Source organism: Bombina bombina, chromosome 1 (assembly GCF_027579735.1).
Source record: "Bombina bombina isolate aBomBom1 chromosome 1, aBomBom1.pri, whole genome shotgun sequence".
NCBI lineage: Eukaryota > Metazoa > Chordata > Amphibia > Anura > Bombinatoridae > Bombina > Bombina bombina.
The window spans coordinates 164,048,023-164,075,908 of NC_069499.1; the positions used below are offsets into that span (position 1 = coordinate 164,048,023).

Here is a 27,886-nt window from a genome sequence, read left to right on the forward strand (position 1 = left end):
GCTTCTACACACAGTTCTTTGCTATGTCAAGTATTGTCAGCTTCTCTGACAATTTAAGGGTTAATGGATGGTTCTAAGCCATGGTCATAGCGCCACTGGCCAATCAACAATCTGTCCAACATTATTTATGCACAAGTTTTGTAAGAAAAATAAAGCAGTAAGATAGTAATGCGACTGCTTAAAGGCTTATATTTTTTTACTTTAGTTATATTTTTACCAGTCATTAAGGTTTCTGTGCAGACAGATTACACATTTCTTTTATTCTTTTCATCTGTCTCCTGCTCACGTATCCTTAGCACTGATGATACTTATCTACTCATTTCCTTTTTCATCCACATATTTCTTTCTTTCGCACATCTACACTTCAACACCTGCTGCACAGAAAAACTGAGACAACTACATCAAGACGCCTAAATATATGCAAACGGCTCTAAAACTATTTGCAGTGTAAAAACTGGTGGGTTTTGTGTATTCCGTAAATTTGTTGTTGTTTTTTTGTCTACAATACATTTCTTATTAGTCACTTGGCATATGCAGTTTAATAAGTTAGTCCATAATTTTATGATGCTTTGAGTTTATTTTAAAAGAAAATTATATTTTCCAGAAAATTACAGTGGTAATAATTGTTTCCTGGTACTCAACAAAGAGAAAGCAGTACAACATTTGTAATACATAGATGTAATCAGAAAAAAAGCTGTCATTTACAAAATGCCATTTTTTTTTTACTTACAAATAATGGGCTTTCAGCTTTTTCTCTCTCTCTGCAGTGTTTCCAATAATTACCCATCTATAAAAAAATCCCTCCATGCTTAAGTGAAAGAGGGAATTAAGCAGTGTTTAAAAAAGCTATGCATTATGTAGAAGGTAATTTCTAACCAACAGTTTAAGCCGTAAACAAATTAAAACATTTTGTGCATCAGTTTTAATGTGAAATTAGCTATGTGTTTTCTTATACCCCTGCTAAGGGAGATAGGCATATGACAAAATGCTTTGCAAAACCAGACAAATTACAGCAATGGGATAGTTTAACACTATTTCACTATTCAATTCCAAGTCTCTGTGTCATTCCTGGGCAAAAAGTAATGGTTCCGGGTACTATGATAGAGAGGTGCACATAGGCGCATCCTGTGTTTCCTTCCGAAGAGTAACTGAGTCAAGGAGACAGAACCACTGACAAATACAGCCTGCAGCAATGAACAGTCCAGTGATCAGCCGTAAAATATACACTTTTATGATAATTCTTTTTCTCTTTGATTACATCTACTGAGCTTCATTTCTGCCAGCTGGATATATCGGATCACATTTGTATCTAAAAGAGAAGAAACAAGATGTCAGACCGCAAGATTTTCACTAGTAATAAAAGACAGCATTATTAGTATTATTTATTTGTGTAGGGGCGCTAAATTCTGTAGCACTGGTATTCACAACTCTAGTAGACATGGAAGAATAGGATTACTGCATCCATTCATCTAATGATAACAAAGACAATGGTTCAAGCCTGCTCTTGGTTTTTAAGTCATGTCACTAAAATATACTGGCATACAACTTGCAATGGTTGCAAACTGATTACAATTATGAATCAATAAAAATGTACTGTGGTGGGTGTGCTCATTTGAAATATACGATGGATAAAATGTAATGCTCTACAAAATGGAAGACCTCATTCTCTCCAGACCTCTGCAGCCTCTTGTTGTCTTGCAGCCTCTCATAATTCTACAAAAAAAATTTCTGCAAAGTGTGTTTAATAGAATGGTTTCACTCTACTCTATATCTTTCCCCTAATTTAATTTATTGTGCCATCTCCCTATTAAATGACTATGTAAACACATTTTGTTTCTCTTTGCCAAGGTCAATAAAGGAATATCGATTTCCCAACGTTGCTTTCATATGTTTAAAGGAAGAATTGTAGACAAGAAGGATAAATGCTACAATGATTAAAAATAAACAATTTATTCTAAGAGGAAAATATTAATTGGAAGAAAACCAAAATCAACTTCTATAAAGCTCGGATCGGACCATAGAGAATTAGTGCCAAGACCAAGCACCCAGCATACTGAGTTAGGCCAACTATTCCTGCTCATCAGCTAGAGCATGGACATCTTATTTGCAGTCTGGGGGCCACTTGCAACCTCTAGGATATTTCTGACTCCCTCAAGCCAGAGAACAATTTTAATGACATTTTTAAAGGGAAATTAATATTTTCTGATTCAGAGAAAGCATGCAATTTTACACAACTTTCAAATGTATTTCTATTATCTAATTTGTTTCTTTCTCTTGGTATCCTTTGTTGAAAGACATATCTAGATAGGCCGGGAGCTGCTGCTGATTGGTTGATGCACATGTATGCCTCATGTCATTGGCTCATCCATGTGCATTCAACAAAAGATACTAAGAGAAGGAAGCAAAATAGATAATAGGAGTAAATTGGAAAGATGTTTAAAATCATATTCTGTATCTAAAGAAAAAAATGGGTTTCATGCCCCTTTAAATCCTTTCAACGCTGAACTATTTATTAACTTTGTGCTGAAGTTGTTTTTAAACTGTTAGGTACTTTATATTTTTCTTTCTACATTGGGATTAATTTTGCTGTCTCCTCCATCACTTTGGTTACCAGCTCTGACATAAGCGATATTAAGGGAACAGCAAAGTCAAAATGAAATTGTCATGATTCAGACAGAACATGTGATTTTTAAACAACTTTTCAATTTACTTCTATTATCTCATTTGTTTTGTACTCTGTGTATCCTTTGTTGACAAGCATATATGTAGGAGCAGCAATGCACTACTGGGAGCTAGCTGTTGATTGGTGGCTGCATTTAAATTGCTTTTGTCATTGGCTCATCTTATGTGGTCACATATTTTCCAGTAGTGCATTGCTTCTTTTTTAACAAAGGATACCAAGATAATGAAGCAAATTTAAGAAGTAACAGGGAAATTTGTTTAAAATTGTACGATCTATCATAATTATTTATTTTTTATGTCACTTTAAAGGGACAGGCAAACGAAGAGGTGCTGTACGCTCAAAAAGATAAAACATCCAAAATTTATTGCAAAAGTTTAAAATACGTAAGCAAAAGGAGCAAGGCACAAAAGGAGAGCAGGTGTAAGCAAGACAGGCTTACGCGTTTCGGCTTTATGCCGTATTCATTAGCCATAAAGTCAATCTTCACTAGGCAAGGATTTAAACATTTAGTACTCATCTGATTGGATAAAAACTCACACAAAGGAAAACATATAAATACAAAAGATACAATCAAAACAAAAAAGTATCTACATTAAAGTGCACAATCGCTGCGTTTAACAAATGTATATATGTAACCAAATACACAGATACTCACAAAAATCTAGGATGACTGTGCACTTTAATTTAGATACTTTTTTTTTTAGATTGTATCTTTTGTATTTATATGTTTTCCTTCCTTGACACATTATTTTGTATATGCAATCATTACCTGTCACATTAGGCTATGTTTAGCTATTGGCTTCTTTAAACATGTTCACAGCTAACAATGATTAAGTTAATATGAGGGAAGTAGGTGTGAGAGTTTTTATCCAATCAGATGAGTACTAAATGTTTAAATCCTTGCCTAGTGGAGATTTACATTATGGCTATGAATATAGCGTAAAGCCGAAACGCGTAAGCCTGTCTTGCTTATACCTGCTCTCCTTTTGTGCCTTGCTCCTTTTGCGTATGTATTTCGGCAATACATTTTTTATATGTTTTATCTTTTTGAGCGTACAGCACCTCTTCTTTTGTCTGTCTATTTACCAGCTCATAGGCTGCATGATCTATTGGTTAACCCCTACGCATTACCAGACTTGCCCTGGGGTTCACTACGGCACAACGCCACTACTTGTTCAGATTTGGATGCTGAGAGCGGATAGAGACAAACGTTGGTTTGTGAAGTAGAGAGTCCATCCATGCACCATATCAAATCCTAGAGAGGTCTTCATACTAGATATGCAATCTTACCCTATCACTGGTTTTGCATTCAATGATTTGGGACTTCTGATGTTATACACAACATATGTGATATCCTTTGAGGCAAGTATTTTTTAATTTTAATTTTCATATGTTTGGAACAACCCAAATTATCTAGCTATATCACCTCCCTCTTTCCTTCATGAAACTTTAACCCCTTAGTGACCAGACCATTTTTCAATTTTCTTACCCTTAAGGACCAGGGCTATTTTTACATTTTTGCGGTGTTTGTGTTTAGCTGTAATTTTCCTCTTACTCATTTACTGTACCCACACATATTATATACCGTTTTTCTCGCCATTAAATGAACTTTATAAAGATATCATTATTTTCATCATATCATATAATTTACTATAAATAAAATTATAAAATATGATGAAAAAAAATTGAAAAACCCACACTTTTTCTAACTTTGACCCTGAAAATCTGTTACACATCTACAACCACCAAAAAAACTCCTATGCTAAATAATTTCAAAATTTTGTCCTGAGTTTAAAGTTTTAGATGTATACGCTCGTTTACAGACTACTGCTGGCTCCTGTTTGTGTAAAGATTATTTTTTTATGCAGGGGAGGGGGTGAGTGTCTGCTCTTCCTGCTTTCTCACCCAATTTCAGTAGGTGTCCCAGCCTAACCTCATCAACTGTGCTAAATACATTTACAATACAATCTAAGTACATTTTTCTTCTTTATTGTAGTGGCTATTGCATGCAGTTATACGAAAATTAAGATAATTTGTAAGCAATGTGCATAACGCCTTTTTAAAGAAAAACCTTTAAAAGGGACATCCTATATTATAAAAGGCCAAGTGTGTTTGTCTGAAGCCGTCATGCGCAGCCGCAGTAGAGACAAACACACTTGGCCTTAGATCCCAGACACCTCGCGCGCACAGCTAACAGCTCACACATCCACACACCCACAAACTTGGCCGCACGCGCACCCTTGCACCCACACACAGCAACCCTTAACACACAAACCCGCACCCTCGCATCCACACACAGCCTATTATACCCACAAAAATTAACTTGGCCGCCCGCGCACGCGCACCCTCGCACCCACACACAGCCTATTATTAACTTGGCCGCATGCGCACCCTTGCACCCACACACAGAACTTGCCCGCACGCGCACGCAGCGCCAGATGACTAGACACCTAACTTGGCCGCATGCGCATGCGCACCCTCCACAAATGACTTGCCCGCACTTGCACCCTTGCACCAACACACAGAACTTGCGCGCACGCAGCGCCAGATGAATAGACACCTAACTTGGCCGCACGCGCATGCGCACCCTCCACAAATGACTTGCCCGCACGCGCACCCTCGCACCACGAGATCAATACACACCGGCGCGAGTAGTTGCGTGACTACCATTTCAAAGCATCGCGAGCCTAACAAAACTTAAAACTGCGCAACACGAGAGAGAGAGAGAGAGAGAGAGAGAAGAGGGGGGTAGAGAGAGAGAAGAGAGGGGGAGAGAGAGAGAAGAGGGGGGGAGAGAGAGAGAAGAGGGGCGGAGAGAGAGAGAAGGGGGGGGCGGAGAGAGAGAGAAGAGGGGGGGGGAGAGAGAGAGAGAGAGAGAGAGGAGAGAGAGAGAAGAGGGGGGGGAGAGAGAGCCCAAAAGGGGGGGGGGAGAGAGAGAAGAGGGGGGGGAGAGGGAGAGAGAAGAGGAGGGAGAGAGAAGAGGGGGGGGGGAGAGAGAGAGAGAAAAGAGGGGGGGAGAGAGAGAGAGAGAGAGAGAGAGAGAGAGAGAGAAAAAAGAGGGGGGAGAGAGAGAATGAGAGAGAGAAAAGAGGGGGGAGAGAGAAAAGAGGGGGGGGGAGAGAGAGAGAGAGAGAGAAAAGAGGGGGGGGGGAGAGAGAGAAGAGGGGGGGGGAGAGAAGAGGAGGGGGAGAGGGATGGAACCGCGGTACCTAAAAAATTGGCCTGTGTACACAGGCTTTAGGACTAGTAGAAGTATAATACGAAAATATTCTAGTTTGTTTTATCGCCCTGTGCTTGATTAAAAGCAATATGTTTATTTTAATGCTTCTAGCCTAATGTTTTTATCCCCTCAGCATGGAGGGGTGAGCATTGCTCTAAACGGAGCCATGAATTTCGCCATATAAGTCAGCTGGTGCGCCCTATGACTGCCCTCATCTATATACGTCCATAGAAGTCCTAATGGTTAAACTTTAACAGAAGTCATATGTGCAGATGCCCCTTGCAGATACACTTACCTGACTGCCTGCTGATAGGTAATTTGTTACTCCTTATCTAATGTCCTAACCAGCTTACAATTCATATAGTTATTAAAACATCGTCTTGCTTCATAAATTAAAGGGACAGTCAAGTAAAAATTAAACTTACATGATTCAGATATGGCATGCAATTTTAAACAACTTAACCATTTACTTTTATCATCAAATTTGTTCTCTTGATATTCTTTGTTGAAAGCTAAACCTAGGTAGGCTGATATGCTAATTTCTAAGCCTTTGAAGGCCGCCTCTTATCTCAGGGCATTTTGACAGTTTTTTACAGCATTAGTTCATGTGTGCCAAATAGATAACATTGTGTTTTTCAAGCTACACTTTGGGACAAGTCTACAAGCTGAGCTTACAGACACCAGCTCTGTCATTCTTGATGTCTATTTACAGCTATCGGCTATAAGGTAAATTACAGGTGGCTTAAAGGGACAGCTTATTTTGTCATTTGAAATATCTGAATCTGCCTGTTGTATCCCCACCTATACGGAAAATCTCAGTACGTATTTACTGGTTATAGAAAGACTATGCAAACAAGAATTTTTTGATGCAACCACACTCCCCGTGTGTGTGTGTGACACAGGTACTAAAATGTTAATGTTCCATTGTTCTAGCTAAGTATTGGTCTTTGAGTAAAAAGTGAGAAGTAATATCATAAGATAATGAGATCTATGATCCCTACAAGTTCAGCAAATGTTGTTGGGTTATGGTTTCAATTACCAGAAACAGCTATTTCATATACAAAAACATAAAGGTAACACCCCCCACCCCATAAATTTTAATCATTATCTCTGGCAAATTTAGTGTACTTTGGTAAGTTGGTTGTACATAGAGCTCTGTTATTATTAATAGCAAAGGCTTGTCAAGAAACCCAGTGAATTATTTATATTAATCCTTTATCATATATAAGGACGGCATTTTGATGTACATTTATGTTGTTGAGGATTCCCGGCTTTCTGGATTAAAGTTTCACTTTCTACTGCTGCACTGAGAATTACATTTAGATACAACAATGTATTGAAAGCAAAGATTAGCTAGAGAATAATATGTAGATGTATTTTGTTTTTAAATTGTATTAGTTGTTTAAATATTGTAGAAATAAGTATTAAGTTTATATAAGTATAAAAGTTTTAACTGCTATAAAAGTACTTTCGTTTCTATAAAGTGGGCACCATCATGTTGAAACCTAAGTTCTCTTGCCAAATCGCTTCTGAGGACAATTATTAAACTCAAGCACACTAGAACGCATGCACGGACAGTCGAGCTATACTCGGAATTAAAGGGAAAAGGGAGAACGCAGGTTGTCCACCATGATTGGCTTATGCAAATGAGACTCACGATAGGTTTGGAAATCCTACAATTTTCTAGCCGGAATAGCAACAGAACAGAGAATAAAACAGCGCAAGGTATTTAATCAAATTATTATTTGAGCTCACCATATCTTTAATATGCACAAAATAATAAAAACGTAATATCTGTCACTTCCTAATGTTTTGTAGTCATGCATTCCTAACCAGAAGCAATATATTGTCAGCCAATTACTGGAGACGTACTATGTATGACCCAAAATGTTTATACTATAGGCATAAAGGGATGATATAAAGATTTAAAAATATTGCAGTGCTTTTAAATATAGAAGGATTCATTCTGTACTGATAAACGCTGGAGGCATAAATTCCTCATATAGCTGTCAGATAACAAAGAATACAGAGCAAGATACTGCAAGTAGGTTACAAACATCACAGGACTTGCTGCTGTATTCCCAAAAGTGATCACGCAAGGCTGTCTATCAAAGGCATGACAGTTCCCACAAGCAACTGTAACCTCAAAAGCAGAGAACCGTTGCATATGCTTAGCAGTAAAATGTTACGGTATAATATTTCCAACTACAAAAACTACAGTAATGGCCTAACAGGTTTACCATGTCTCTAGTGAATTATTTTGTTTATCTCAACACCTGTAGGCAATGGAAAACCTCTCAAAGCTGAAGTCAAATGCCTAAAAAAAGACTCAACCATTATCTCAGTGTGTCACTGTATTCTTCAGATTACCGGCCCTGGTCAGGTTTTAGCTTTGTGCTATAGTTCCACAACTGGCCACAAATGTATTTTAAAGCTTGCTCTCTCATGCTGACTTCTGTGCATGACCTATTGCTGTCTCCTGACTTGCCTTGGATCCCAATTCAGCCTATGGATAACTGACCATAGTACTGCCGCTCTGGCCTCACTTTGGTAACCTTATTTACTTTTTGTCGAACAGTATTCTTAGCAATATACAACAGTTTGATCTAGCCTTCAGTACCTCTTGTTCCAGATATCTTGTTTGCTGGGCTGAATTATATATCTGATTACTACTAATCAAATTATATTTTGGCCTGCTTCTAGCCAGTTTCCAACTGATGTGTCTGCCATCTTATGCTGCAGTCACTGCTACAGGTATTGTTCACTTTCTATTTGGGTCTAGCCTACTTCAAAACAGATTACAGATCCAGAGCATAGCTGAAACATTGCATGCATAATATGAACAAGCCAATAATCACATGCTCTTGTAAGCATGGGTATCCAAACCATAATTTGCAATCTACACAGAATATATATAGTATGTATTGTATAAAACACATAATTAATAATTAAACTAATTGTAGGGCGACTCCACATCTGGAGTTTTTCTTTTGCTTAAATTATTTAGATCAAAATCTTCCTAACAAGGGCATTCTAAGAAATCAAAACATATGTCAAATATACATTTTGAAAATTAAAGGGACAGTAAAGTCAAAATCCAGCTCTCATGATTCAGGTAGGGTATGCAATTTTAAACAACTTTAAAATTCACTTCTATTATCTAATTTGCTTTGTGTCTTTGCTATCCTTTGTTGAAAAGGCTCAGGAGCAGTAATATACTATGGGAGCTAACTGTTTACTGGTGCTGCACATATATGACTTCTATCATTGTTTATGATGTGTTCTATCATTGTTTCTGATGTGTTCAGCTAGCTCCCAGTATGGCATTTCTCCTTAAAGGGACACTAAACCCAAATGTTTTCTATTGTGATTCAGATAGAGCATGCAATTTTAACCAACTTTCTAATTTAATCCTATTATCAAATTCTTTTTAATTCTCTTGGTATCTTTATTTGAAATGCAAGAATGTAAGTTTAGATGCCGGCCCATTTTTGGTGAACACACTGTGTTGTTCTTGCTGATTGGTGGGTAAATTCACCTACCAATAAACAAGTTCTGAACAAGTTCTGAACCAAAAAAATAGCTTAGATGCCTTTTTCAAATAAAGAACGCAAGAGAACAAAGAAAAATTGATAATAGGAGTAAATTAGAAAGTTGTTTAAAATTGCATGCTCTATCTGAATCACGAAAGAAAAAATTTGGGTTCAGTGTCCCTTTAAACAAAGGATACCAAAAGAATTAAGCATATTTGATAATAGAATTAAAATGGAAAGTTGTTTGAAATTGTATGTCCTATCTGAATCATGAAAGGAACAAGTGGGGTTTAATGTCCCTTTAAATAGGTTGAACTTGAAACAAAGTGCATTGAACTTCAATCAGAAATATTCTTTGCTTCAGCAATAAACTACAGTGGCAGGCTGTACATGTATTCTCTATTCATGCACTGCGCAAGTGACAGACGTGATGCGTCACATGACTTCACCACCACTCTGAGCAAGCGCATGCATGGAGACAATCAAATGCACTTTAAAATGAAGCACAGAAGTAGTGGTATCTTAATATAAACATATTGTAAAAAGGCTTCAAGTTTAATCTGATTTTATTTAATATTTATGCGACTTTCAGATCAAAAAATATTTTAATTTGTGTAAAAATCTTTGTTGATGGCTAAAATTACGTGTGGAAATGTACAGGTGTCCCTGATTCACTGTACCTGTTGGCTGTCGGCTCTTGGCTTCCTTCAAGTAGTAGAGGGCTTTGTCGTAGTCTCCCAGGTGGTAGAATGCCACTCCTGATCTGTACAGGGCCTTGAAATTCTCTCCCTCCTTCTTTAATACCTTCAGGCAATATTCCTTCACTCGCTCATAATTCACCAACTCTGCTTGCAGAAGACATGCTGCGGGCAAGAGAAGACACTGGCATCAGCAACACAGGATGTCTATATCCTGCCTGCTTTAATTACTCGCTGTCTTAACCCTTCAGTTTGCATACAATTGGGGGCGGGATGTTGTATAAGAATACGGGCAATAATGTCATAATTTAACATGTAAAACATTACAAATAAAATATGAACAATGATTACTATAATTAAAAAGGTATATTCTAGTAATTTTTTTGAATAGAAGCAATTTGCAGTACCAATATAATAGAGAAAATACATCTGAAAAAAGCTTTCAGTATTTGAGTGAGAGTTTTTACTTAGCACAGAGCAGATAGAGCATATGTACATATGCTGAGTGCACCTCCGCCTCTCTAAGCGGGAACAGTGATAGAATACCGGTGCACTGGGCCTAAGTACATATGCTTCATGTGACCTGTGCTTAATACAATACAGTACTACATATATACTGTAAAAATGCTTTTATGCTGTAATGTCCCTTTAAGAATAAGATAATTACAAAGTCATGATTTGTTTTAAACAAATAACTCTGCTTTCTAGAAACTTCCTAGCACAATCTATTTTGAGATTAAAGCCACTTCTCAGAAAAAAAAAAGTCTGATTTATATTGGCAACAACGTTATTATTTTATGGAATTTCAGCACTCCCTGGGTAAGCAGAATCGAAAATCTGTTCAGCTTCAATAACAAATTGCTGATGTTTGGCTAATCACAGCTAAAAGACTGATTGCTTTCAATACTAATACAAGAAACTACGCTATGTCTAGGTTTTCTCTGCCAGTGAAATGTTCAAATCTCCAGCAAATGTCACAGTCAAAGTAATGATAAGCCCCAGCAGCACACTATTGCACTTCAGTTCCAAAAAAACTGTGGCCCCTGGTGTTCAGATTTCTGGGGATTTCGGATTTTCTTTTTAACTAGCACATTTACCTTGTGCAGCTGCACAATTTGCACTATTTATGTGAATTTATTTTATTTCTTATGGTTCTATATAGTTTTTCTCTGATTTTTTTCAGAGTAGAGAGACTAGTGTGTATCTTGTAGGATTCCTAAGCCTGACTGCAACAGTCAACCACAGTGATAACTTTATTAGTGCCTTAAAGGGACAGTCTAGTCCAAAATAAACTTTCATGATTCAGATAGGGCATGTAATTTTAAAAAAATTTCCAATTTACTTTTATCACCAATTTTGCTTTGTTCTCTTGGTATTCTTAGTTGAAAGCTTAACCTAGGAGGTTCATATGCTAATTTCTTAGACCTTGAATGCATTTTAACAGTTTTTCACCACTAGAGGGTGTTAGTTCATGAATTTCATGAATTTTACCTGGGAGCTATCACTTATTGGCACAAAATGCAAGTCTGTCAAAAGAACTGAAAAAAGGGGCAGTTTGCAGAGGCTTAGATACAAGATAATCACAGAGGTAAAAAATATATAAATATAACTGTGTTGGTTATGCAAAACTGGGGAATGGGTAAAAAAGGGATTATCTATCTTTTAAAACAATAACAATTCTGGTGTAGACTGTCCCTTTAAAGTGATGGTAAATCCTAGCATTTGTGAAACGTTAGGATTCACCAGTGGAACAAATAAAGGGGACTTTCAGTCATGAACTATAAAATACTTCATGCTTATTTGTTTGAAGTGTTCACTGCACAGCTTCTCAGGCAGCCCACGGCAGAACGTTATTTTGCTGTGAGGTGATCTTCGCCAATAGTGTGCTTGCTATCCGGCTTGGAGCCATCTGGCCCCCACCGCTATTGGTGGTGAAAACGTCACCTCACAGCCAAATAGCGTTCTGCCGTGGGCTGCCTGAGGAGCTCATTGCGGCGAACTCTTCAAACAAATAAAGGAACTTTCAGCATGAAGTACTTTATACTTTATGACTGAAAGTCCCCTTTATTTGTTCCACTGGTAAATCCTAGCATTTCACAAACGCTAACGCTAGGATTTACCATCACTTTAAGGTGTCAAATAGTCCAAAAAAATTGCATGTTTTGTTAGAGCACTACTGGTCCTAAGCAGAAACCTTTGCTGATCCAAACAGAATCAGTAGTTAAACATCCCCCTTTTGTGCAGTGTACAGTCAATAGTCTAAAATAACTTGCTGTAACGAATTAGATAATGTCATTTTTTTTTACTATTATTGTCCTTTAGCGCATTTACATTAGTTCCTATATGGCCATAGCAAAAGAGATAAGATAAACTAATTATGGTGCTTTTAGAGGGTATGTCTCTGGTCTGCAAAATGACAGTTATATGTTTTTAAAAACATACTTTTTACTCATGTACAGATGCACATATACATAAAAGGTGTCTTTAAAGGGATATGAAACCGAAAAAAAAATATTTCATGATTCAGAACATGCCATTTTAAACAACTTTCTAATTTACTCAGATTATCAATTTTCTTTGTTTTCTCAGTATCTTTAGGGGAACCTACACTGCAGCAAATATATATATATATATTAAAAAAAGGCTTTTATTTTCATACTGGCAGACTTTCTGCCAGTACTTAAGATGGAGGTGACAATTAATAAAGCTAAAATTAACCCTACAAGCTACCTAATTAACCCCTTCACTGCTGGGCATAATACAAGTGTGGTGCGCAGCGGCATTTAGCAGCCTTCTAAAAAAGTAATGCCAAAGCCATATATGTCTGCTATTTCTGAACAAATGGGATCCCAGAGAAGCATTTTCAACCATTTGTGCCATGATTGCACAAGCGGTTTGTAAATAATTTCAGTGAGAAACCTAAAATTGTGAAAAGCTAACTTTTTTTTTAAATTTGATCGCATTCGGCGGTGAAATGGTGGCATGAAATATACCAAAATGGAATTAGATCAATACCTTGGGTTGTCTACTAAAAATATATATATATAGTTTTAATAGGTAAATATAAAAAAGGCTCTATTTCTGTTTAAAGGTAGTGATGGAAAAAATGCTAAAAATGCTCTGTTTTTTTGGGAAGTTTTTGTCTGAAATGGGGTTAATCACTTTCATACAATATTGCTCCTATACAACAACCAGTGCTAACAGCCCAGTTCAGACTTTCAAGTAAAAACTGCATAGACCAATCAAATAAATAAAGTTGCTCCAAGGATAGGAATCTACACCACTTAACTTTAAATCATATGCAGAAGCACTAACAACTATTTATACCTCCCCCTCACCACTAAAAGTACTATGCAAGTGTCACTTTCATCATCTCTATCATATGTTAAAATCACAAATGAAAAATAGATTTTCAAAAGGTGAGTCTGGACAATGAGTTACTTTAAAGTCTATAATTGTTTGTTATACATGCAAATAATGTACAGTTTTACTTATTTGTGAAGTTATCAACTACTTATAAACTTGCATAGCAATTACAGAGAGCACCATAATGTCAGAGCAAGCACTATGTAATCACATAACGACAAGAGGAGACGCTTCTGTTATTTCTAATAACAGACTAGGGCAAACAATATTGCAACCATGTCATTACAAAGTTCACTGTTATTAAAAATCTTAAAAAGTCACTTAAAACGAACATGAAAACCAAAATTGTTTTTAATGATTCAGATAGAGAATACAATTTTAAACAACTTACCAATTTACTTCTATTTTCAAATGTGCTTTGTTCTTTTGGTATCTTTTGTTGAAAGAGCAGCAATGTAATACTCAGGAGCTAGCTGAGCACATCAGGTGTTACAAGCAAATTACAAGTGCAACCACCAATCAGCAGCTAGCTTCTTGTACTGCATTGCTGGTCCTAAACCTCGCTAGTTATGTTTTTCAACAAAGCATACAGAGAGAATAAAGAAAATTAAATAAAAGGAGCAAATTGGAAATTTCTTTAAAACTGCATGCTCTAATTGAACCATGAAAATGTTATTTTGACTTCATTGTCCCTTTAAGACATATTTACATCTCTTACACCTAGAGCAGATCGATTACTAAAGTCTTAAAAAGAACAGTGCATCATTTTAAAAGCACTACACATGAAGTGTCTTACAAAATGTTTTTTAATTCTCTCTAGTATCTAAAGATCTACACAAGATAACCCTACCCTCAAGGATAACAACATACATAAATGTAATATTATTGCAGCAAAACTACATTTACCACAGTAATATTGTGATGATACTTACTTAGGTAGGTGCTCCTTGGCAAACATATGAACAAGAATCCCCACCACCACTTAAGAGCAATGCTTTATGTGCGGTAATGACCAGAAAAAGCTTACTACTACAGTATTACAGTAGGCTTGCAAGGTTAAATCACTTTACGTGAATATACACATGGGTTGTTTTAAAATGAATGTCAATTTTCGAATAGCTGCAGCCTCCTAATACTTCTTATACACATATGTATTAAAACCGCGACGTTTAAAAAAAAAAACAAAAAAAAAAAACCCCCATAATTTATGTAAGAACTTTCATATTGGCAAGAGTCCATGAGCTAGTGACGTATGGGATATACAATCCTACCAGGAGGGGCAAAGTCTCCCAAACCTCAAAATGCCTATAAATACACTCCTCACCACACCCACAATTCAGTTTAACGAATAGCCAAGTAGTGGGGTGATAAAGAAAGGAAGTAAAAAGCATCAACAAAGGAATTTGGAAATAATTGTGCTTTATACAAAAAATCATAACCACCATAAAAAGGATGGGTCTCATGGACTCTTGCCAATATGAAAGAAATGAATTTATCAGGTAAGTTCTTACATAAATTATGTTTTTTTTTATGTAATTGGCAAGAGTCCATGAGCTAGTGACAAATGGGATAGTAATACCCAAGATGTGGAACTCCACTGAAGAGTCCCTAGAGAGAGAGAGAGATTAAATAATAACAGCCATTTTTCGCTGAAAAAAATTTATCCACAACCCAAAATATAAGTTTATTCTCACAATGAAAAGAAAAAACTTAACATAAGCAGAGGAATCAAACTGAAACAGCTGCCTAAACCCCCCCCCCCCCCATCAAAACGGTAGAATTTAGTACATTTATGCAAAGAAGACCAAGTTGCTGCTTTGCAAATCTGATCAACTGAAGCTTCATTCTTAAAAGCCCACGAAGTGGAGACTGATCTAGTAGAATGAGCTGTAATTCTCTGAGGCGGGGCCTGACCCGACTCCAAATAAGCCTGATGAATCATAAGCTTTAACCAAGATGCCAAGGAAATAGGAAATGCTAGAAGCCTTCTGACCTTTCCTAGAACCAGAAAAGATAACAAATAGTCTAGAAGTCTTCCTGAAATCTTTAGTAGCTTCAACATAATATTTCAAAGCTCTTACCACATCCAAAGAATGTAAAGATCTCTCCAAAGAATTCTTAGGATTAGGACACAAAGAAGGGACAACCATTTCTCTACTAATGTTAGAATTCACAACCTTAGGTAGAAATTTAAATGAAGTCCGCAAAACTGCCTTATACTGATGGAAAATCAGAAAAGGAGATTCACAAGAAAGAGCAGATAATTCGGAAACTCTTCTAGCAGAAGAGATGGCCAAAAGGAACAACACTTTCTAAGAAAGTAGTTTAATGTCCAAAGAATGCATAGGCTCAATCGCAGGTGCCTATAAAGCCTTCAAAACCAAATTAAGACTCCAAGGAGGAGAGACTGATTTAATGACAGGCTTGATACGGACCAAAGCCTGTACAAAACAGTGAATATCAGGAAGCTTAGCAATCTTTCTGTGAAATAAAACAGAAAGAGCAGAGATTTGTCCCTTCAAGGAACTTGCAGACAAACCCTTATCCAAACCATCCTGAAGAAACTGTAAAATTCTGGGAATTCTCAAAGAATCATAGGAGAATTTATGAGAAGAACACCATGAAATAGAAGTCTTCCAAACTTGATAATAAATCTTCCTAGAAAAAGATTTACGAGCCTGTAACATAGTATTAATCACTGAGTCAGAGAAACCTCTATGACTAAGCACTAGGCGTTCAATTTCCATACCTTCAAATTTTATGATTTGAGATCCTGATGGAAAAACGGACCTTGAGACAAAAGGTCTTGCCTTAATGGAAGTGGCCAAGATTGGCAACTGGACATCTGAACAAGATCCGCATACCAAAACCTGTGAGGCCATGCTGGAGCTACCAGCAACACAAACGATTGTTCCATGATGATCTTGGAAATCACTCTTGGAAGAAGAACTAGAGGCGGGAAGATATAAGCAGGTTGGTAACACCAAGAAACTGCTAGCGGATCCACCGCCTCTGCCTGAGGATCCCTGGACCTGGGCAGGTACCTGGGAAGTTTCTTGTTTAGATGAGAAGCCATCAGATCTATTTATGGAAGACCCCACATCTGAACAATCTGAGAAAACACATCTGGATGGAGCGACCACTCCCCCGGATGTAAAGTCTGACGTTTTAGATAATCCGCTTCCCATTGTCTATACCTGGGATATGAACCGCAGAAACTAGACAGGAGCTGGATTCCGCCCAAGCAAGTATCCAAGATACTTCTTTTATAGCTTGGGGACTGTGAGTCTCACCCTGATGATTGACATATGCCACAGTTGTGATATTGTCTGTCTGAAAACAAATGAACGGTTCTCTCTTCAACAGAGGCCAAACCTGAAGAGCCCTGAAAATAGCACAGAGTTCTAAAATATTGATTGGTAATCTCGCCTCTTGAGATTTCCAAACCCCTTGTGCTGTCAGAGATCCCCAGACAGCTCCCCAACCTGAAAGACTTGCATCTGTTGTGATCACAGTCCAGGTTGGACGAACAAAAGAGGCCCCTTGAACTATATGATTGTGATCTAACCACCAAGTCAGAGAGAGTCTAACATTGGGATTTAAGGATATTAATCGTGATATCTTTGTATAATCCCTGCACCATTGGTTCAGCATACAAAGCTGGAGAGGTCTCATATGAAAATGAGCAAAGGGGATCACGTCCGTTGCTGCAGTCATGAGACCTAAAACTTCCATGCACATAGCTACTGAAGGGAATGATTGAGACTGAAGGTTCTGACAAGCTGAAACCAATTTTAATCGTCTCTTGTCTGTTAGAGACAGAGTCATTGACACTGAATTTATCTGGAAACCTAAAAAGGTGACCCTTGTCTGAGGTATCAAAGAACTTTTTGTAAATTGATCCTCCAACCATGTCTTTGAAGAAACACTAGTTGATTTGTGTGAGATTCTGCAGAATGTAAAGAATGAGCTAGTACCAATCTATCGTCCAAATAAGGAAACACCACAATACCCAGTTCTCTGATTACAGAGAGTAGGGCACCGAGAACCTTTGAAAAGATTCTTGGAGCTGTCGCTAGGGCAAACGGAAGAGCTACAAATTGGTAATGCTTGTCTGGAAAAGAAAATCTCAGAAACTGATAGTGGTCTGGATGAATCGGAATTTGAAGATACGCATCCTGTAAGTCTATTGTGGACATATAATGCCCTTGCTCAACAAAAGGCAGAATAGTCCTCTTACATAACGGTTCAAATTTTCAGATCCAGAAGTGGCCTGGATGAATTTTCTTTCTTTGGGACAATGAATAGATTTGAATAAAACCCCAGACTCTGTTCCTGAAACGGAACTGGTATGATTACCCCTGAAAGCTCCAGGTCTAAAACACACTTCAGAAAAGCCATTGATTTTGGACAGAATCTGCCCAAATGTTTTGGAAGAATCTAAATCTGCCCCCTACCAGCTGAGCTGGAATGAGGGCCGCACCCCACCTCCATAGGAGGCAAAGTTTGTAAAACTGAATTGTGGGTGTGGTGAGGGGTGTATTTATAGGCATTTTGAGGTTTGGGAAACTTTGCCCCTCCTGGTAGGGTTGTATATCCCATATGTCACTAGCTCATGGACTCTTGCCAATTACATGAAAGAAATTACCATTTATTACATATTTTAATCAATAACTTTGTTTCAATCTTATTCCTCCCACACGCTCTATACGAATGTCTGAAGTGCACACCCGTGGAGCTCTTTATCTGCGCATGCGTTGAAATTAGACATATTTACTCTGTGCATGCAATAAAATCCCTGATACTTACAGCGCAACATAATATTCTTTGTTTAATGCTCAATTTACAATTGTGTGCTATACAGCATGCGCGTTGCGTGAATGTGCATCGCTTCTGAATCGTGAGATAATGTCCTAACCCATGCGCAGAAGAAGCGCATGACATTTCTAAAAAGGGGTTAAACGCCCCGGGGTGGGGGGAAATCAGGATTCAAAATAGTTGCTGTCAATCATTCACAACAAGAGGGACAATATGGCGGGCAGAGGAAGCGCTGCACGAAAACGAAGAGAAAAGGGTAATTAATTAACTTTAATTAATAAAAATAGGAAAACCGATGAATTAGAGTCCCCCTAATTTGAATTGATTGACAATATTGAGTTAACGGATATAGGTGACTTTACATTCACTTTAAGGCCTCAATATTTAATATTGCAGAAACGCTATAAATTCCATTTTTATAGAGGTCAAAGTCTAAATTCTAATAAAAACAAATTTCTTGCTGTTCAAACCTTTTTCCAGCTCCCTATAAATATAAAAATATACTAAAAAAAAACGTTTGTCAATACACTGTTGGAAACAAACTACTTCAGCGAACTAAGTTGTACATAATGACATCCCGCTGACAGAAAACTAAAACTTAAAAAGTAATAATAATGTGCTAAACTTAAAAGGACAGTAATTGTTTTTCCCTTTTATTCGTTTTTCTCCTTGTGAGGCCTGTCTCTGTGAACCAGCACTGCAGTGGGAGTTCTGCTTATCAGCCTGGAGCCATCAATTCTTAGGGCCTAGTTGTACACAGATATGCACTTCCTATTAAATTTAAAATCAAAATAAAGCGTTTGAAGATAATGGATGGGGTGCAGCACAATTTCAGGCTCTGACATAAATGGTTAATCAGAACCTCTGAGGAAGCAGTCACACAGACACAAAACAAGTTAGGCCCCGCCCCCACAGTACATGCAGGAGATTGACTGCCATTGTTCTGGTAAGAGGGCGAACTTTGGAAAAGAGCGAACCATGTCACTTCCTGTGACGTTTCATCAGCTGTTTCACACATTTTGGACCTAATGCGCAGGTGTGCTAGCGTCATCACATACCTGGCCGCATACGTCACTGCTAAAATATTTAGAGCTGTGAAATTCAGGAACCCTTTCTAGAGCGCATGCGTGGGATGTTGTATCACAAATGGTGCGCTCATGGAAAGCTGTTTATTAGGCTCCTCTGCAATATTCGGAACTCCGCCCCCACTGCAACTACTCCCATTACTACTAGTCTCCGTGATCCTGCATGAGAAATACCCCCCCCCCCCGCCACTCGGCTATAGCCACTGCTTCTTCTGATGATCCAATGCAGGCACAGGCTCTGTTCAATGTCATTATTTTTCATTACATCTCCAAATTTGACATCCTTTTTCCTGTTTGCCCAGCACAGCCTCTGGCGGGCAGCAATCCGTATTTATTATTGCACAGTCCAGGGAGATTGATATCTGTTAAGACCCCTTGATAAATCATGACCTATATGTGCAATGTGCTTACTACCGCCTCAAATAGTTGTCAGTAGAGAGCTGTTTTCCTAGCTTCTGTAATGTTCTTAAAGGGACAGTAAAGCCAGAATGAAATGTTCATGATATAGAACATGCCATTTTAAACAAGGTTCCAATTTCCTTCTATTATCAGTTACTTTGCTCTCATGGTATCCTTTGTTGAAGAGTAAGCAGACAGGAGCTTAGGAATGTACACACATTTTTATCATTTTATCACAGCAGTGTTTGCAACCATGTATTACATCACTATAAACATTGATGAAAAAAACAGACGAATGGCTAAAGAGACGTGCACGCTCCTGAGCTCACCAAGGAATATTCCAAAAGAACAAAGAAAAATTGAAGTTGTTTAAAATGTCATGCTCTGTCCAATCCATGTACATTTAATTTTATTGTCCATACTCTAAATATTTAATTATGTATAATAAAAATAATTGCAATACACTTTCAGAATTTATTTTGCCTGCTTTTATTGTAAACTTCTTTTACTGTGGAATGCAGAATCCCAACACCTTCCTAAAAGCTACACAGTGATTGATTGATATTTGCAGGAGCTCTTTCATATATCTCCCTAACTGACTACAGCAAAGGAAGTGTTAACAACTACAATCAAGAGGCTGTTTAAGGGGGACAGTGTCCCAGACCTATAAACCCCCCCTACATTTTTGTAACCCCCCCACACACACACACACACACACTTATTTTGCATGCAGAGAGTTTGCTAAGCAGTAAATATGCACTGATTTATAAATAACAAATTTAATTAGGGGTCTATTTATTAAGAGGTGAATGGCAGGTAAACTGTAGCATATCAATTCCTGCCAGTAAATATGCATTATGAAGGGCCAAAGTCCAAACCCAGTGAGTATCCCCTGCAAGAAGAGCTCAGTTAGCCCTGCACAATGCATAGTTAATGCTGTGTACAATTCACCTAAAATTGGAGAATTTCACATGAATTGTTTGCAGCATTAACTATACATTGTATAGGGCTAACTGAGCTCTTCTTGCAGGAGAGATACTCACTGAGTTAGGCCGTGGATAATGCACCCAGAAGCCAGTGGCGGCTCGTGGGTTATTCAAATGGGGGTTCACCAGTTATGTAAAATAGTATATATATATATATATATATATATATATATATATATATATATATATATATACACAAACACACATAGTGTATATATATATATATACACACACACACACACACAAACACACACAGTGTGTTTATAGTAGAAAATAAACACCAGTAACTTCCACAGACTTTAAATTTCCTTAACCCCTTACTTAGCTTAACGCTATTGCAACTTTCCTATGCTTTTCTTAGAAACAACTTTCTCAGATACTGTGACATCACATACACACAGAGGCACTAATATATATATACACCTCACTGACGAGGCCCAGTATGATCATGTTTGTAATATATGAGACTGTGTCAGCAAAAACCATATGTGGAGGACAACAAAAGCCCTGACAGGAGTAAAGACAACCTGCCCCTGTTTGATGATTGGTTAGTTCATTCTAACTCCACACCTCCAGAGACCCGTATGTAAACATCAATAGTTCATCAATAATATAGCCACTATGTAATCACCCAACACAGGGTATGATCATCTCCTCAGAAGCCACCTGATTCTTTTAGTACTACGTCCGATGTGCAATATAATACACGTCTACGATCGCCAATATGACACACGTATACGGTCGCAAATCACAACATCCCCTGTCATGAATGCAGCAGGAGAACCACGCGTATTGGACCCGGCATGACACTCCCCTTGTTGTTATTGGCCAGGATCCTTGCTCGCTGAACAGGCTACAAAACAAACTCAATGCTTCCCCATCATACAATGTTTACCCGTCACACAAGCAAGAAAGTATGTTATTCTAATAACAAAGCATACCGGATTTTACCATGTTATTTCCAAAAATGTGTAACTACCGTTATCCTCTAAAGGGCTCATCACGCATCATTAGTCAATGTTCATAATCTTATTAAAATGATACCAGACAGAGCCAACCAATGCATCAACATAAGCTGCTGCCGTCCCAGCTACGGCTAAGAGGGTTGTGTATATCACCATGACAACGCCTACTCTCACACTACAGAAACCCAACATACTCCAACTTACTCTAATATCCTCCGAAACAGACCCAGTGCTTACAAACCATACACTATATATACCCGTCACTCCAAGCAAGCCACTATGCTACTCTTATATAGTAGCGTGCCGAATCTTACCATATAATTACCTAAGGTATGTAGACACCGTTACCCTATAAAGGGCTCATCACGTATGCAGTGATGCACGCTAAACTTACCCCCCAGTCCCAGATCGATCTTCTATTCTGACTTCCCGCTCTCTTTCTCAGTCCGTCCTCGGTATGGAGCATGGTGGAGAAGCCAGCAAGTGGAGTCGGGGTGGGATGGGCGCATGTTGCAGTGGTTCCTCCCCTGCTCCTCCTCCCGAGTCCCACACACACACAGGTCTTAGTGTGCGAGTGTCACGTGACAGCTGGCTCCCGCACACTAAGAGCTGTGCGATAAAGAAGGCTATGGGCTGGCCTGTAGGTGGCACTGCAGTCAATGCAGTTTTAAAGTGGAAAGGACTTTTGCCTATACTTCTATCTATCGCACTGCACAGCATGTGCGATAGATAGAAGTATTAGGCAAAAGCCCATTCCACACTTCAGCCTAAAACTGCAATTTTAATGTTTTACAGACAAAACTGACAAAACTGCATTGGAGCCTGGGGATTTTTAATAAAAAAAATTTAATTAGTTTTTTTTATTTAAAATTTAATTATTTTTTTTTATTTCTCACTATTTTTTAAAATTTATTTTTGTTCATCTGGGGTCAGGGTTCACAGGGGGTTCACGTGCTCAAGTGCTCCTATAGAGGAGCCTCCACTGCCAGAAGCAGAACTTTTTTTCACTTTCTGTGATGAGATTTTTTTGTAGTGAAAAATTTTCTGCAGGTCATTTTGAAATAAAATTTGGTTTTAAGTCATTCATAAACAAACATTTATTTAAAACTTGGTAAACGTTCACATGTAATGTGTGTGTGTATGTATGTATGTATGTATATGTGTGTGTGTGTGTATATGTGTGTGTGTATATGTGTGTGTGTATGTATGTATGTATGTATGTATGTATATGTGTGTGTGTATATGTGTGTGTATATGTGTGGACTGACCCCATTCTATTATTACCAGCTCTGCTCAGCTGACAATCAAATATAAAGTCCCCTATCCCACCTTTTGTGCTTATATGCTTAAAGAACCACAATATAGTTACCATTCCTTTTTTCCCCAAGAAAAATAAAAATAAAACCAGGGTGGTGATATACATTTTAAATGTTAATAGAATTTTTGTTCTGTTAACATTTAAAATGTATATCACTCACAACCTTGGTTTAATTTTTACTGTTCTTGAGGAACCACTGCTATAGTAGGCAAACAAAAGTAGACTTTCTTTCATCAGAGAAACTTACGCTAATAGTAATAAAATACTAGTCTACTAGTACTAATTATATTAGTATTATTATTATTGCTATTATTTACAATTTGCAAATAAAAAGGCTTTGGCTGTTCATTCATTGTTTAAAATCTGATTCCAATATTTAGTGAAGGAAGGTGATAATAAATAACAGATGTGTTGATGATCTAAATTTGCTAGCATAACCCCTTGGTTGTAAAAGAGTAGTGTGCAAACTATTTAGCCCCTTCTGACAACAAACTGACCCACCACAATAACCAAAATACTGCCAACCTAACACTAACAGTGTCTTAGGGCGAGTTTTTAGAACATATTGGCATCATTTTTTTTTTTTCAGAGAAACATTTAAAAAAAAAAAGAAAAAAAAAGCTTATTGCAGTAATGCCAAAAGAACCTGAAATGTACTGGAATGTATTCTTTACACTCACAAAGCCAGTGAACAAACTTTAAAAAATAAATGAAAACTTTTTTTTTTTTTTTAAAGCAAGATAGTATACATAGACACACAAATGTATAGATTATATTAACACTGAGGGTCTGAGGACAGGAATAAAACATTTGTAAAGGAGAGGAGTTTTGGTAACACTGGACTGGAGAAATACTGGATTATCAGATAAAAATTACTGTAGAATTGAATTGTGGCCCCAGGGCGGCTTTGGCTAGGGAGATGGAAGGACTTAGTGATTTCCACCCAGTAAGTGCCATAGTACAAACAAAAAATCTGCTTAAAGGGCCAGTATACACTGAGGACTATGATTTACATTCAGTGGGCTCATTACACAGACCTGCCCCTGCATTAATATTTCAATAGGGCCTAGCGGTGGTGCTGCGGTAGTGTGAGAAGAGGGCTGAGTGAGAGCAGGAAAAGAGCGCACAACAAATGTTTACATTGCACACATCTCCTACTGCAGCGCATCACATCATTCTGGGAGACCGCAGACCGGCAATGTGTGCTGTATGCCTCAACAGCGTATCACCTACAGCACGTCTTAGCTATGATCTACATTCACAGACCTGCCCCTGCATTAGTGTACAGCATGTGTAACCTCATCACCCACTTGCACAGCATTTCTCCGGTATATGGGATCTTGCAAGTCACCATGCTGTACAATAAATGCAGGGGCAGGTCTGTGAATGTAGATCATAGCTAAGACGTGCTGTAGGTGATACGCTGTTGAGGCATACAGCACACATTGCCGGTCTGCGGTCTCCCAGAATTATGTGATGCGCTGCAGTAGGAGATGTGTGCAATGTAAACATTTGTTGTGCGCTCTTTTCCTGCTCTCACTCAGCCCTCTTCTCACACTACCGCAGCACCACCGCTAGGCCCTATTGAAATATTAATGCAGGGGCAGGTCTGTGTAATGAGCCCACTGAATGTAAATCATAGTCCTCAGAGTATACTGGCCCTTTAAGCAGATTTTTTATTTGTACTATGGCACTTACTGGGTGGAAATCGCTAAATTAATTTACTCCTGAGTCCTTCCATGTCCCTAGCCAAAGCCGCCCTGGGGCCCCAATTCAATTCTACAGTACAGTACAATGTAAACATTTGTTGTGCGCTCTTTTCCTGCTCTCACTCAGCCCTCTTCTCACACTACCGCAGCACCACCGCTCGGCTCTATTGAAATATTAATGCAAGAGCCGGTCTGTAAATGTAGATCATAGCTAAGACGTGCTGTAGGTGATACGCTGTTGAGGCATAGAGCACACATTGCCGGTCTGCGGTCTCCCAGAATGATGTGATGCGCTGCAGTAGGAGATGTGTGCAATGTAAACATTTGTTGTGCGCTCTTTTCCTGTTCTCACTCAGCCCTCTTCTCACACTACCGCCGCACCACCGCTCGGCTCTATTGAAATAATACAATAATAATAAAATATTTTTAAAAAGCTTTTACTCCTTCTGCTTGCCCGCAGCAGGGCTAAAGTTAAAAAAAACACACATGCCCTGTGCCCAGAACCGACTTACCTCACAGTCGCAGAAGCCGTTCTGGCGAGTAAAAGTATCAATAATGATATTGCAGAAAAAAGTATCAATTTCAGGAGCAGAGCAGCCATTAGCCAATAATTTCAAAGTACTGTCTGCACTAAAAATGTGCCAGTTGTCCATTTGAAAGCACTGCACTGGCCAGAAAAAAAAAATCCTGTTGAAGAAAAAATTCTCTGTTTAACAGACCTGGCCGTTCTTTCTGCAGGCAGGCTCCACTTTCTGCGATAATATCGCAGATCGCACTATGTTCTGCCTTGGGGATAATGCATAGTTAATCATAGATTTTCTTTCATGATTTGGATAGAACATATACTTTTAAACAACTTTCTAATTTTACTTCTATTATCAAATTTGCTTCATTTTTGTTATCCTTTACTGAAGGAACAGCATTGCACTACTGACAGCTAGCTGAACACATCTTGTTAGCCAATCACAAGAAACAAATGTGTGCAGGCATAGCTGAACACATCTTGTTAGCCAATCACAAGAGACAAATGTGTGCAGGCATAGCTGAACACATCTAGTTAGCCAATCACAAGAGACAAATGTGTGCAGGCATAGCTGAACACATCTAGTTAGCCAATCACAAGAGACAAATGAGTGCAGGCACCAATTAGCAGCTAGCTCCCACTAGTGTAGGGTAAGTGGAAATAGAAATTAATTTTAAAGTGTCTTAAAATGAAATGCTCTATCTGAATCATCCAAGTTTAATAATTTTGGCTTTCCTATCCCTTTAATATCCTTTTAAGTTTTTATGATGAGTTACAATATGCTGGCATTATTAATCTTTTTCTTGCCATTCTTTTTAGATATTTAGCTTATTTGTACTCCTTGTGGTACACTTGTATACATTTATTGGACAGAGCCATATGGTGTTTGCCTTCTATACATCTAAACCCATAAGAATATATACTTGCATTGCATGAAACTGTAAGACATATTAAAGGGATATAACATTAAATTAGTATGCTGCCCCTAGCTAGTGGCTTCAATGAGAATTTCTAAGTGCTCATTTTGCAAGTAAAAACAAGTAAGCCGTTTTTAAAATAATCTTTTTATGTTTACTTTGATTTAATATTCTTTCTATATCTATCTATTTATCTATCCTAAGATAGCACAGGGAGATATTACAATTCACAATAAAATTTAAAGTCCTTAGCAAAAAGATTTAATATCCAAAATGACATTCTAAAAAAAATAACAGATGATTATAATATAATGTTTGTTTAATATGCAGATGTTGATGCTATCTGTGCCCCTTTAAAGTCTAATAGGTGCAACAAACCTATCATTTCTGCACTTATCGGGACAAATGAAAAACTGGTGCAGTAAACGGTAATGCTGTTGGCGTAGCAGAACAAAATGACATTTCTGGCCCAGTTTCACAGTGGGTGTAAAAGGCCAGACTTTCGATTTATAGCATTGTACTCAATGAGCTCCCAAGTGTGATGCAGCTTTGCTAACTGAATGTGGAATTTAAAGAACATAATAGGATATCTGGCATTAGCTCAAAGATTAGATTGCGGCTACTTATCCTTATTTGCTGTAGAAGTGAAATAGATGTTGGCCCCTGGAGGAGGGGATCCTGCGGAAAGTTTATACTATGGCATTTAATCTAAAAATTATTAAAGTATATCGGCACCACAATCTATCAAAAACTAATGCACATACACAGGCTGTGTTTTTTTCCCCACTCAGAACTTCATGCCAAATTCTGAACCCTGACTACAACATTCTACACAGTGATTGTTTTACCAGCACAGGGGCTCATTTTTAGCTGCCCTAACTGGTCACAGTAAGGGAGAGAATAAAAATAAAATAAAAAAGATGCTTTCAAGGGGTATGTCCCTAAAATGCAAACCAATTCAAACTCTGCTAACAAAAACACAATTTATGCTTACCTGATAAATTTATTTCTCTTGTGGTGTATCCAGTCCACGGATCATCCATTACTTGTGGGATATTCTCCTTCCCAACAGGAAGTTGCAAGAGGACACCCACAGCAGAGCTGCTATATAGCTCCTCCCCTAACTGCCATATCCAGTCATTCCACGGAAACAAGCCGAGAAAGGAGAAACCATAGGGTGCAGTGGTGACTGTAGTTTAATCTAAAATTTTGACCTGCCTTAAAATGACAGGGCGGGCCCGTGGACTGGATACACCACAAGAGAAATAAATTTATCAGGTAAGCATAAATTGTGTTTTCTCTTGTAAGGTGTATCCAGTCCACGGATCATCCATTACTTGTGGGATACCAATACCAAAGCTAAAGTACACGGATGAAGGGAGGGACAAGGCAGGTACCACTGCCTGTAAAACCTTTCTCCCAAAAATAGCCTCCGAAGAAGCAAAAGTATCAAATTTGTAGAATTTTACCACTCTCCTCTTACTACCTCCATCTTTGTTGAGAGTTGCAAGAGAATGACTGGATATGGCAGTTAGGGGAGGAGCTATATAGCAGCTCTGCTGTGGGTGTCCTCTTGCAACTTCCTGTTGGGAAGGAGAATATCCCACAAGTAATGGATGATCCGTGGACTGGATACACCTTACAAGAGAAATAACAGTTTTAAAGA

The 27,886-nt window shown here is 38.1% G+C and overlaps 1 protein-coding gene across 1 annotated transcript in view; it reads right to left on the reverse strand.

Moving 5' to 3' along the window:
• Nucleotides 1-557: 557 nt before the first annotated feature.
• Nucleotides 558-27,886, reverse strand: part of TTC9 (tetratricopeptide repeat domain 9) — a 110,649-nt gene continuing 83,320 nt past the window's right edge. Inside the window, exons 2-3 of the mRNA XM_053697694.1 lie at nucleotides 10,117-10,299; nucleotides 558-1,309 (exon numbers count right to left, since the gene is read on the reverse strand). Of these exons, the coding sequence (XP_053553669.1) occupies nucleotides 1,230-1,309; nucleotides 10,117-10,299 (263 nt within the window). The 3' untranslated portion in view covers nucleotides 558-1,229. The remainder of the gene's footprint in view (nucleotides 1,310-10,116; nucleotides 10,300-27,886) is intronic.